The sequence below is a fragment of the Procambarus clarkii genome, chromosome 81, assembly GCF_040958095.1.
Source record: "Procambarus clarkii isolate CNS0578487 chromosome 81, FALCON_Pclarkii_2.0, whole genome shotgun sequence".
Taxonomy (NCBI): domain Eukaryota; kingdom Metazoa; phylum Arthropoda; class Malacostraca; order Decapoda; family Cambaridae; genus Procambarus; species Procambarus clarkii.
This window is the reverse complement of record NC_091230.1, coordinates 4,368,872-4,383,122: the sequence shown is the minus strand read 5'-3', so window position 1 is coordinate 4,383,122 and position 14,251 is coordinate 4,368,872. Positions and strand designations below refer to the sequence as shown.

Sequence of the window (14,251 nt, the reverse complement as noted above, 5' to 3'; positions counted from 1 at the left end):
GTGTTGTTTACTAGGATTTCTCTGGCGATGGTTTGGTTGTGGGAAGAGATTATATGTTCCTTAATGGAGCCCTGTTGCTTATGCATTGTTAAACGCCTAGAAAGAGATGTTGTTGTCTTGCCTATATACTGGGTTTTTTGGAGCTTACAGTCCCCAAGTGGGCATTTGAAGGCATAGACGACGTTAGTCTCTTTTAAAGCGTTCTGTTTTGTGTCTGGAGAGTTTCTCATGAGTAGGCTGGCCGTTTTTCTGGTTTTATAGTAAATCGTCAGTTGTATCCTCTGATTTTTGTCTGTAGGGATAACGTTTCTATTAACAATATCTTTCAGGACCCTTTCCTCCGTTTTATGAGCAGTGGAAAAGAAGTTCCTGTAAAATAGTCTAATAGGGGGTATAGGTGTTGTGTTAGTTGTCTCTTCAGAGGTTGCATGGCTTTTCACTTTCCTTCTTATGATGTCTTCGACGAAACCATTGGAGAAGCCGCTATTGACTAGGACCTGCCTTACCCTACAGAGTTCTTCGTCGACTTGCTTCCATTCTGAGCTGTGGCTGAGAGCACGGTCGACATATGCGTTAACAACACTTCTCTTGTACCTGTCTGGGCAGTCGCTGTTGGCATTTAGGCACATTCCTATGTTTGCTTCCTTAGTGTAGACTGCAGTGTGGAAACCTCCGCCCTTTTCCATGACTGTTACATCTAGAAAGGGCAGCTTCCCATCCTTTTCCATCTCGTAAGTGAAACGCAGCACGGAACTCTGCTCAAACGCCTCCTTCAGCTCCTGCAGATGTCTGACATCAGGTACCTGTGTAAAAATGTCGTCAACATACCTGCAGTATATGGCCGGTTTCAAGTTCATGTCGACTAAGACTTTTTGCTCGATGGTACCCATGTAGAAGTTTGCAAACAGGACACCTAGGGGAGAACCCATGGCGACCCCATCTACTTGCTTATACATGTGCCCATCCGGGCTCAAGAAGGGTGCCTCTTTAGTACAAGCTTGGAGTAGTTTCCTCAGAATATTTTCTGGTATGTCAAGAGGAGTACAGGCTGGATCACGATACACTCTGTCGGCTATCATTCCGATTGTCTCGTCCACAGGTACGTTGGTAAACAGCGATTCTACGTCCAACGAGGCTCTTATCCCTGTGGCCCGTGTGCCCCGCAGTAAGTCAACAAATTCCTTGGAGACTTCAGGCTGAAGGCGCAAGGAACATAAGGAGTCAGCAGGCCGTTGAGTCGCTTCGCCAGTCTGTACGTGGGTGTGGGTATCTGGCTAATGATTGGCCGAAGTGGGTTTCCAGGCTTGTGCGTCTTGACATTTCCATACGCATATCCAGGTTTATATTCCCCAATGATCTTTGGCAGGTGGAGTCCGGATTTCTTGGCGTTCACAATTTCGATCAGTTTGTTGACCTTTGCTTTTAATTCGGCTGTAGTGTCCTTCGTTACCCTTTGGAACTTAGTTTGGTCAGAGAGTATGATGTTCATTTTCGCCAGATATTCGTCTTTTTTAAGAATGACATATATTGGCGACTTGTCACCTCTCCTGACAACTATCTCCTTGTTCTCACGAAGGCTTTTAGCTGCCGCTTTAAGCTCGGGGGACAGTATGGTGCTTCTGTAGTTGCCTCGATTCTTTCCTCCTTCTGCAATAAGTTCTGCTTGTAAGGTATCTTTGGTAGTGACCTTCTTTTGGTCACTACCATTGGTCATTGGCAATCAACAGCCAATTATTGCACAACTATATTCTACCCACCTCAAGACTCCGCTCCAATATAGAAGCATCAAGAAATATGGACCAATAGGCTTTCTACAAACACTTCTATTCAATATCCATTGTTTCGTGTTCTGTCTTGTGTTGATGAAATTAATACCCTATTAATACCACATTTTGTTCTGTCTTGTGTTAATGCCACATCACCCCTTCCACCTCACTCAAATGTAGATATAAAATCGGAGATACGTAAGTTCTATTCAGTTGTGTATTTGTGAACTAAAGTCTTTGAAAATGTAATAAGTTTTACGAAACGCGCCCGTGTCGCGTCAGACTAGAAATAAAAATGAATTTTGGAGAATTGATTTTTGATTTACCTCCAACAGTGAAGCGTAATGTACGAAAGATTGAGAAAATTCGTGTTAGAATTATTAATCTTACTTTTTCGGTCATATTTAATAATATATATATATATATATATATATATATATATATATATATATATATATGTCGTACCTAGTAGCCAGAACTCACTTCTCAGCCTACTATTCAAGGCCCGATTTGCCTAATAAGCCTAGTTTTCCTGAATTAATGTATTTACTATAATTTTTTTTCTTATGAAATGATAAAGCAACCCTTTTCTCTATGTATGAGGTCAATTTTTTTTTATTGGAGTTAAAATTAACGTAGATATATGACCGAACCTAACCAACCCTACCTAACCTAACCTAACCTATATTTATAGGTAAGGATAGGTTAGGTAGCCAAAAAAAGCTAGGTTAGGTTAGGTTAGGTAGGTTAGGTAGACGAAAAAACATTAATTCATGAAAACTTGGCTTATTAGGCAAATCGGGCCTTGAATAGTAGGCTGAGAAGTGCGTTCTGGCTATTAGGTACGACATATATATATATATATATATATATATATATATATATATATATATATATATATATATATATATATATATGTCTCCACTCGATCATCCGGACTATATGGGAAGGACCCCCAGCCGGATTATCACATTTTTCGGATAATGGTACTTTTTCACCTACGAATCCAAAAGTGACCATTTTCAACTATTTTTATACTACAAACAACATAATTTAAATTGCCTTGCCACATATAATATAGGCAACATTAAATATTCAACTAGAAACCTCAGCTTACCTTGTTGGTGTTCGTCTTCTTGATTGATGCCACACATTTTGAAGTTAAGAATTCTTAACAATTTACGTAACCTATACTAACACAACATTAAAATTAACACTTAAAATTACTGTACAGTTTATTAAGCAAAGTTAGTTTTGACTGCCAGCTGCTGAAGCCTCACTGGTTGAAAGCATTTGCGTTGCCTGTGAGGCCTCGCTTGTTGAAGGCGCTTGCATGCTCCTCACTTGTTGAAGCGCTTGCATGCCCTCACTTGTTGAAGGCGCTTGGCTTGCCTGTGATGCCTCACTTGTTGAAGGTGCTTGGCTTGCCTGTGACGCCTCACTTGTTGAAGGCGCTTGCTTACGCCTCATTTGTTGAAGGCGCTTGGTTTGCCTGTGGTGCCTCACTTGTTGAAGGCATTTGGCTGTCTGTGATGCCTCACTGGTTGAACAACACGTAACTTGTCTTTAATTGCTAGGACAACCTTCTTCCTCTTAACACCTCCAGAACAATTGATGCTGCTACCAGACATAGTCTTGGCCAAAAATGTTTAAAGTTACTATGAAAATAAAAAAGTTATTTAAAAAAATATTTCACTAATGGCGCAGCACTGTGTATAACACGAGGGATGGACGCACATGGGTTGACCAGTGTTGGACGGGTCCACTTGGGGTGGGGCAGCTATAGCACGTTACGTAGGCCGCCAGGAGGAAAAAAACTCAATATTTTTTAAGGAAACTTCAGCCTGTGCACATTGCTTTTAGGAAACTTATTTATTTGTTATTACATAATTACTAGTACTTATTTCATTTGTTTTTGGCTATAATTAATTGTTCTAAAATTAATGGTAATTCCTGTACCCAAGTGGTCCCTCCCGACGCACTCCCTCCCACCCTCCCTACACCACCCACCCACCCCTCCCCCTCCTCCACCATGCGTCTAGAGCCACAGGCGGGATTAATATGGTATGACCGAATTTTCATCCGGCCAAACCAGCTTTTATACGGTTCCTGTTGCCATTTTGGCCGGATATTGTAATAACTTTATTCGATCACGATTTTGGCCGTATAAGGGTGTTTTCTGGATGTTTGAATCCCGGATAATCGCGGGGTTACAGTATATATATATATATGTATATATATATGTATATATTGTCGGGGTTCACCCTAGTGAGGGGCGAGTAACAGTATACCCAAGGTCACTCACCGTAGCCCTGCGGGTCTTCACTCTATCCTCGCGGCGCCACTGTTCGCCAGGAGAGTATCCCAGTCAATCCCAACCGGCCTCTGCTCGAGAATGAGTGAGAACACAGCTTGTTCTCTTAACTGCTGTGTGCCCGCCCCGACAGAAGGCTCTACTACTAACCACAAGGTCGCCAACTGGTGCTTCCCGTGTCCAGTAACACGTCAGTGGTTTTGTTGAATTGTGGTAACAGTGGCAAGAGCACACCTAATAGGTCTGCTATCAGGCAGGTATTTATTTCTATCACTATCTCCTTTCACGTATTATATAGCCACAAGAAATATGGAGGGGATGATACAAACGCCAAGGTATTTTGTGTTTTACTTAAAACTCAAGACATCACATAATTATATCAATAAGCAAACAGCTATTTCATGCGAAAGTCGCTCGTTCTCACAAATAATCATGAACTCGCCAAGCTGGCAATGCTCCCCCTCACGTTAATGTCAAAATCAGCTGGGCGACTCCCCCCTCACTGCGTGATCTCTCACTGCACTTGTTTGTTGGCGAAATATGCCCGTTTCTTTAAATTCTCAACGATCACTAAATGTTCACACACACAATATCTGTGACAATAGCAATAGAACGTAATTACTTCGCTGCACTGATCTTGAGCTCAATCAAACATTTCTATATTAATGAACACAATAATTCACTATCATGGTATAACACACTGCACCTCATTTAATGATAACGCATGCAAGTATATATTACTGGAGTTCTCAGTAATTCCTCTCGTGGGCGAATATTCAATTGATCACTGCACACATGAATGGTTATTCAATGCACAAGCATAGACATATATATATAGATAAATCATAGACATCAATAATAGTAATAATATAGTTACTGGGCACATAGCCTAACACCAAATACTGGTACATTTATATATATATATATATATATATATATATATATATATATATATATATATATATATATATATATATATATATATATATATATATTCTCTCACTAACTGATCATATTAAAGTCTCATGAAAGGCATTATCAACACAGTAAATTCATCAATTACTCTGGGTGCCTGCACACACCAATAATAATAATATATACCGTGAGTGCCCTATGTAGCCCCACTCTGAACACTTGTGCCTTACTGTGACATAGGTGAGCCTTGCTCACGACATACAAAATACTCTGGCTAAATAATATAGCTGACTAAAGGGGAATTGGGAGGGAAACTAGAATCACCTACTTCCACCTATCCTCTGGTGAGAGTTGAGTTGTAGCTCCTGGTCCAGGCTCCTGCCTCATGTAGGGAACGCCCCCACACACACCCTGTCGTGTCCTCCAGGAACTCAATCAACGTCCCAAAATAAACGCGTCGTCTCCGTGTTCTGTCCTCCGCGGGTCCCTGCTCCTCCACGTCTTGTAGGGTTGGAGTCGGTCTCCCGGCCGTCAACTTCTCCTCCCAACTACGGCTGCCAACCTACGTCTCGGCTGCAGTCGTATGGATTCCCAATTAGTGTCTTCTTTCACTGCTTCCCAGTGGATTGGCCCAGCCGCTACGTCGTCACTGTGAAGCTATCGGACGTCCCAGACGATACTGCCTAGACTTCACCTGCACAGCACCCGACCCTGGAGCACTTGATGCTCAATATTCCGTCAATTCCCTCTTCGGTCCACACATGGAATGAAGGAAGACCTCCCGGCGTACTGGCAGACTACGGGTGACGCGTAAGATCCACGGGAGTGGCGTATTACTGTCAGATTGACAGGATCAACCTTCACACATCCGTCCACCTCGACGTGTGGTGTCAGACTGATTCCCTCACGGAGGATTGGCCCAGCCACTACGTCATCACTGTGAGGCTATCAGCCGTCGCATACATCGCTGCCTAGACTCCACTCTTGCACAACACCTGTCCATGGAGCACTTGATGCTCAATATTCTGTCAATTCCTTCTTCAGTCCAACACATGAACGAAGGAAGACCCCACAGGTGCTGGCAGACCACGGGTGATGCGTAAATCCTCCGGAGACGGGGTAAACTGTCCAACTGACAGGACCCCCCAGCGCACGTCCGACCTCCTTGACGTGCTGTCTTAGACTGATGGCGCCAGAGTCGCGCACTGACCGGACCCCCCTTCCTTCGTGACGTCATACTTGCCAAGGGAGGTTTTCATTGGCTCCCTGTGCCACATCGCTATCGGTGACCAATCTGGTGCCACTGACGTCACACAGTTTTGGCGGCAAAACAGAGGAGCCAGCGCCATATTGGCTTCCTAAAGGGCCTATACCACAGGCCAAAATACTCTTCTTTTACAAATTTCTCGCCGCCTCGAGAACACTACACTCTCCCACATATATCAAACTGATGCCCGCGATGTAGAGAACGCTCGGGTAAAACGGACATGACTCTTACAGCAGGCGTGGGAGAAATATAAGGGGGGGGGGGAACACCGTCACAATATATATATATATATATATATACATATACACACACACACACATACATACATCCCACTTCACCTGATCTTTCAGGCATCCCTGTGTACAGGAATCATAGCAGACGTGTGGAAACAGGCTAACATAGTTCCAATCAACAAAAGTGGCAGCAGGGAAGACCCCCTCAATTATAGACCTGTATCATTGACAAGTGTAATAGTGAAAGTATTGGAAAAACTAATCAAAACTAAATGGGTAGAACACCTGGAGAGAAATGATATAATATCAGACAGACAGTATGGTTTCGATCTGGAAGATCCTGTGTATCGAATTTACTCAGTTTCTACGATCGAGCCACAGAGATATTACAGGAAACAGATGGTTGGGTTGACTGCATCTATCTGGACCTAAAAAAGGCTTTCGACAGAGTTCCACATAAGTGGTTGTTCTGGAAACTGGAAAATATTGGAGGGGGTGACAGGTAAGCTTCTAACATGGATGAAAAATTTTCTGACAAAGGAAAATAAGGGCAGTAATCAGAGGCAATGTATCGGAATGGAGAAATGTCACAAGTGGAGTACCACAGGGTTCAGTTCTTGCACCAGTGATGTTTATTGTCTACATAAATGATCTACCAGTTGGTATACAGAATTATATGAACATGTTTGCTGATGATGCTAAGATAATAGGAAGGATAAGAAATTTAGATGATTGTCATGCCCTTCAAGAAGACCTGGACAAAATAAGTATATGGAGCACCACTTGGCAAATGGAATTTAATGTTAATAAATGTCATGTTATGGAATGTGGAATAGGAGAACATAGACCCCACACAACCTATATATTATGTGAGAAATCTTTAAAGAATTCTGATAAAGAAAGAGATCTAGGGGTGGTTCTAGATAGAAAACTATCACCTGAGGACCACATAAAGAATATTGTGCAAGGAGCCTATGCTATGCTTTCTAACTTCAGAATTGCATTTAAATACATGGATGGCGATATACTAAAGAAATTGTTCATGACTTTTGTTAGGCCAAAGCTAGAATATGCAGCTGTTGTGTGGTGCCCATATCTTAAGAAGCACATCAACAAACTGGAAAAGGTGCAAAGACATGCTACTAAGTGGCTCCCAGAACTGAAGGGCAAGAGCTACGAGGAGAGGTTAGAAGCATTAAACATGCCAAAACTAGAAGACAGAAGAAAAAGAGGTGATATGATCACTACGTACAAAATAGTAACAGGAATTGATAAAATCGACAGGGAAGATTTCCTGAGATCTGGCACTTCAAGAACAAGAGGTCATAGATTTAAACTAGCTAAACACAGATGCCGAAGAAATATAAGAAAATTTACCTTCGCAAATAGAGTGGTAGACGGTTGGAACAAGTTAAGTGAGAAGGTGGTGGAGGCCAAGACCGTCAGTAGTTTCAAAGCGTTATATGACAAAGAGTGCTGGGAAGACGGGACACCACGAGCGTAGCTCTCATCCTGTAACTACACTTAGGTAATTACACTTAGGTAATTACACTCTCTCTCTCGCACACTCTCTCTCTCTCTCGCACACTCTCTCTCTCTCTCGCACTCTCTCTTTCTCTCTCTCTCTCTCTCTCTTGCACACACTCTCTCTCTCTCGCACACACTCTCTCTCTCTCTCCACTCGATCATCCGGACTATATGGGAAGGACCCCCAGCCGGATTATCACATTTTTCGGATAATGGTACTTTTTCACTTACGAGTCCAAAAGTGACCATTTCCAACTATTTTTATACTACAAACAACATAATTTGAATTGCCTTGCCACATATAATTATTAAATATTCAACTAGAAACCTCAACTTACCTTGTTGCTGTTCGTCTTCTTGATTGATGCCACACATCTTGAAGTTAAGAATTCTTAACAATTTACGTAATCTATACTAACACAACACTAAAATTAACACTTAAAATTACTGTACAGTTCATTAAGCAAAGTTAGTTTTGACTGCCAGCTGCTGAAGCCTCACTGGTTGAGGGCATTTGGGTTGCCTGTGAGGCCTCACCTGTTGAAGGCGCTTGCTTGCATGCCCTCACTTGTTGAAGGCGCTTGGCTTGCCTGTGATGCCTCACTTGTTAAAGGCGCTTGCTTACGCCTTACTTGTTAAAGGCGCTTGCTTACGCCTCACTTGTTAAAGGCGCTTGCTTACGCCTCACGTGTTGAAGGCGCTTGGCTTGCCTGTGGCGCCTCACTTGTTGAAAGTGCTTGGCTTGCCTGTAATGCCTCACTTGTTGAAGGCGCTTGGCTTACCTGTGGAGCCTCACTTGCTGAAGGCATTTGGCTGCCTGTGACGCCTCACTGGTTGAACAATACGTAACTTGTCTTTAATTGCTAGGACAACCTTCTTCCTCTTAACACCTCCAGAACGATTGATGCTGCTACCAGACATATTCTTGGCCAAAAATGTTCAAAGTTACTATGAAAATTAAGAAAGGTATTTAAAAAAATATTTCACTAATGGCGCAGCACTTTGTATAACACGAGGGACGGACTCACATGGGTTGACCAGTGTTGGACGGGTCCACTTGGGGTGGGGCAGCTATAGCACGTTACGTAGGCCGCCAGGAGGAAAAAATTCACAATATTTTTGAAGGAAACTTCAGCCTGTGCACATTGCTTTTAGGAAACTTATTTATTTGTTATTACATAATTACTAGTACTTATTTCATTTGTTTTTGGCTATGATTAATTGTTCTAAAATTAATGGTAATTCCTGTACCCAGGTGGCCCCTCCTGACGCACCCCTCCCACCCTCCCAACACCACCCACCCACCCCACCCCCTCCTCCACCATGCGTCTAGAGCCACAGACGGGATTAATACGGTATGGCCGAATTATCATCCGGCCAAACCAGCTTTTATCCGGTTCCTGTGGCCATTTTGGCCAAATATTGTGATAACCTTATCCGATCATGATTTTGGCCGTATAAGGGCATTTTCCGGATGTTTCAATCCCGGATAATCGTGGGGTTACAGTATATATATGTAATCTATAGCAATCTATATCAATATTTATCTATCTTTTCTTCTTACCTTTTATTACTCTTATCTCCTTCATAGCCTCAGCCATAAACAGTATGCACTGAATAACCACATGGACTTCACACAACCTATGTATACTCCTGTATTAATCTACTGCAAGATTAACTTTTACTGTTTTAATAACAAAATATGCCTTTGAACTAACCCTCGAGCTGACTAGTTCATTGCCATCTTCATCACACACAATAATCCCATCCAAGAGTTCATTTTGACGCATTAGTGGAATGTTGATACAATTTGCAGCAGCAACAGCAGCAAACGGCACATATCGCTGTAAAAAAAAAAATTAAATATCAGGTTCAAGTCGATGATGAATTAACACAAATAATACTAAGTAGGACACCAGGAATTACCACTACTCAACATCTAGAAACCCAGTACTGAATATAATAAAATGGCTTTCTGGAGAAGCACTGGTGGTTCCTTTTAGCTATCTTGCCGATCTTGCTCCACACTAAATGTCAGTCACAGAAGTTCTATTAACTACTGCACTGCGCTCCATTAAAATATGACAACTCCGTGATGTGCCAAAAATGAATTATTTAAAAAACCTGCGTTGAAAGTAATGAAACACGATTTTCTGGGCGAGTCCCGGAGGCTCCCCGGAGCTATCCAGGCTGATATAAATATCCCTAACTTTGGCACCAGTCGATGTGGATGGAGTAATGAGTAATAGGCCTACCCGAGACCATGAGCCAGAACCTGGCTCCCCCTCAGAAAGGCACAAAGAGCAATGGCCTATAGAAATGCGCATGTGATCTGAAGCATTCTATATCTGCCATCAACTGGGACAGGTACCCAGAAAGGTAAGCGCCCCAAAACAAACCCCTATTCTGGTTAAAAACAACGAAAATAGACAAACGAGTGGACAGAACTCCCCAAATGAAAACTAGCAAACAAGCATGATGTCACACAAGCCACACCACACGTCTGTGCTGCTTCCCCCTTCCCAGGAGGAGGAAGGGGAAGCCCCAGACCCCCGCACTGGTGATCCACACCCCAGTTCTGAGGCTGAATATCAAAATATGCGAAGAACTGCCGACCGGAGGGAGGGAGGGTTGCCGGGGAGACTCCGAGATTCACACAGAAAATGGCGTTTCATTACATTCAACGCTGGTTTTCTGGGGAAAAGCCCCTTCGGCTTCCTAGAGCTACTTCACTAAAGACGAAAAAGAGAGGAGACTTACCCGGGAGGTGGTCGGCACTTACATCTCATCTCAAAATCGAGAAAACAGGCTGCAACCGCCAACCCAATGCAACGCAGGCCCGACTAGGCGCAGGAACATTAACAAGGTAGCGTGCAGCCAGGATCCTGTTTGACCGCCAAAAACCCTGTGCCCAAATGTCAGCACAAGACATGTTACCAAAGACAGCAGCAAGCGCAGCAAACCTACGAACGTCATGGGCACGGGGATTAACCGCAGGCTAGCTAGACTTAATAACCCTGCGGACAACCTGAGAGACCCGCACCAGAGAACAGGGAAGAAGGGAAACCAGATCAATCCAAAGCGTGTCCCCGGACACAGAAGCCATAGCGCGCAAATAAAGGTGGAGGGCTGCAACCGGATACAACGCATGTGTCCGGTTGCCTGGCTGACCATCCAAGCATCAACCCAAGGACCTCTCCAGAAAGCAGCAGACTCATTCTTCGCCAGAAAAGAAAAAGACGGCTGCAAATGAACAAGAAAAACCTTTGGAAAAACAAACCTGAACTGAAGAGGCCGCCACAAACCGAGGTGAAGACAGAAACGAGAGCACTCTGTCCAAAGACCAGGAAGGCTCAGGCGGTGCATGAGCAGGCCGGAGGAAACCAATGCCCGAGACAGCTCGCGCAACGGTGCAGAAGGAAAAAACCAGCGTTGAATGTAATGAAAAGCCATTTTCTGGGCGAGTCCTGGAGGCTCCTCGGAGCTATCCATGGCAGATATGGATACCCTATTTTGCATCAGTCGATGTGGGTGGAGTTCTAGGCCTACCGGGGACCACGAGCCAGAACCTGGCCCCCTCAGAGAGGCACGGGGAGCAATGGCCCATAGAATTGCACATGTGATTTGGAGCATTCTATATCTGCCATCGACCGGGACAGGCACAGAAGGAACACCGATACCGAAAGCTAGCAGCAGAAACCAAGGCGCCAGACCCAGGAACGGCTCCAAGCGCCTCTACATCCTCTGCAAGCCAATCCTATGACAGCCCCAGGAGGGAATAGAAACGCAGGACCAAAACCAAAATGCCACAAGCGTGCAATTCCACCACCACAAGTGCAGCTGACAGGGAAGGAACCCGCACAAGGAGCCGCCCCGCACCAACATCCCGCAGAAGGGCAGGAGCGAAAAGACACTCATTAAGAAGAGCAAAATCGCCCCCAGGAAAACGAGCAGCGCCGAGACAGCGCTAAGAGAAGAGATATGAACAAAAGAACAAGAAGGCCAAAAACCCAGAAGCTGCCTGGAATAGGACCCACAAGCCCTAGAAAGGACCGGAGGGAAGCCCCACCGAACGACGACAGACGTACCAGAAAACAGGAAGGAGCAAAACCGTCCCGAACCTTCGAGAACAAAAAGAAGCAAACACAAAGGACGAAGGCACAAAAACCCTGTCGCACCCGAGACGAAAAGTCATGCAGAACCCCAAGAAGAGGGGGACATGACGGAGAAGGCCCGTCCCGGAAAAAAGGGGCGAACACCGTAGAAAAGCACCCAACGACAAGACGGAAGCAACGGGCATAATGGACAAGGAAACCGAGCCCAGGGAGGAGCCGACACCCAAAAAGCTTGTGTGGAGAGGGGGAACGGAAAAACTCCACTCCACAAAACCGCAAGACCCTCCCAGAGGGTAGAAAAACCCCAGCGGGGACCAACAGGGCCTGAGGCCCCCCACGTTAGCCCCACCCCAGCCCTGGGAACCCACCCTGCAGGCTCCTGGGCCGAGCTGTCCCCCCAAAGCCCCAGCGTCAAGAAAAACCCCGGGGCAGCCGTGAAAAACACTAAGGAAGGGAGCCCACTGGGCTCTGGAACCTGAACCGAAACCGAATGATAGGCGAGGGGCGAGATGAAGACCCCAAGCTCATCCGCAGCCAGCACAATGAGGCGAGGACAACGAGGACAGGACAGAGAAACCAAGGAACATGGAAAAACCAGGCCCGGCACAGCAAGACAGGCAAGGAAGGAGGGCCCCAGAGGGAGCTCGGAAGGGCCGAACCAAATGCCACAACCAAACCCCTACACGCAGCCGCAGTACCAAAACCGCAGCAAAATGTCACCACACTCCCTGAGGAAGCGACAGGGAAGATAAAGATAAATCGTAAACACGAGTGGCACACAAGGGGACACAGGCGGAAACCGAGCCACAGGGACGGTAGAAGAAACGTGTGCAGTGTAACAGGCAATCGAAGGAACACATTAGGCAGCCCAACTTGGGCTGACCCCACACACAGCCCCAAGAGCAAAAACGAGAGTGCCCAGGGAGCACAAAATCCGCACGTCAGGCGAAAGGCGAAACCAAAAGAGCCAGAACCCAATTCCGCAAGCACAAGGAGGCGAGCACAAAACACCCTCAACACAGGAAAACGTACCACCGAACAGGCACCCCCACCTTAGCACTGTGGAACAAGGTGGAGGTGGGGCCCCGAACTCAAGCAAGGTTAGACAAGCATAGGAGAGGGGCAGGACGAGTACAGGCAGGAGCCGCTTCGGAAGGGCCAAGAAGCCACCCGCAGTCACCCGTGAACCGAGGAAGGAATCAGGTGGTGAGAACAAGAGCTGCCCTGTATGGGCCAATAGCCCTGCAGTAAGCACCTCGGTTGTTACGATCCACGTTCTCAAGTACGTATGTACACCCATTCCTACTCACAAAAACAAAAACAGCATCAGGACGAAGGAGACGCCAGACCGCACCAACTCATCTGCAGAACATAGGCGCTGAAGGGCCATGATGCAAGCCTATGAGAACGTATCCGCCGGAGGCGGGCCAGGGCGCCCATGCCGGAGAGGAGGACGGGAGCAGCGAAGGAGGCTCCCCCACCCTAAAATGCAGGGAAAATCCTTGTGATTTTCCCACAGCAGCACTCCAAACCATCCCCAAAGCAACAGGGCTCGGACTGGAGAAAGAAAAGAGCGAGAGGCGAAGCCCCCCCCCCCCCTCAAGAGAAAATGGACGCAGAACACCAACACGTGTGCACACCGCCCGGAACCAAAACAAACTCCCACGGAGCATGCGCAAGACACGAAAGAAAAGTAGCCCAATAAGGCGAGAAGCAGCCCAACAAGGCGAGAAGCAGCCCAACAAGGCGACAAGCGGCCCAACAAGGCGACAAGCGGCCCAACAAGGCGACAAGCGGCCCAACAAGGCGACAAGCGGCCCAACAAGGCGACAAGCGGCCCAACAAGGCGACAAGCGGCCCAACAAGGCGACAAGCGGCCCAACAAGGCGACAAGCGGCCCAACAAGGCGACAAGCGGCCCAACAAGGCGACAAGCGGCCCAACAAGGCGACAAGCGGCCCAACAAGGCGACAAGCGGCCCAACAAGGCGACAAGCGGCCCAACAAGGCGACAAGCGGCCCAACAAGGCGACAAGCGGCCCAACAAGGCGACAAGCGGCCCAACAAGGCGACAAGCGGCCCAACAAGGCGACAAGCGGCCCAACAAGGAGACAAG

General features: G+C 46.1%; 1 protein-coding gene across 3 annotated transcripts in view; it reads right to left on the bottom strand.

Moving 5' to 3' along the window:
- The window catches only part of Sfxn2 (sideroflexin 2), a 124,864-nt gene that overhangs the window by 27,360 nt on the left and 83,253 nt on the right, over positions 1-14,251 (bottom strand). For all 3 annotated transcript variants that reach the window (XM_069315606.1, XM_069315605.1, XM_069315607.1), the window contains exon 5: positions 9,741-9,866. In XM_069315606.1, the coding sequence (XP_069171707.1) occupies positions 9,741-9,866 (126 nt within the window). The remainder of the gene's footprint in view (positions 1-9,740; positions 9,867-14,251) is intronic.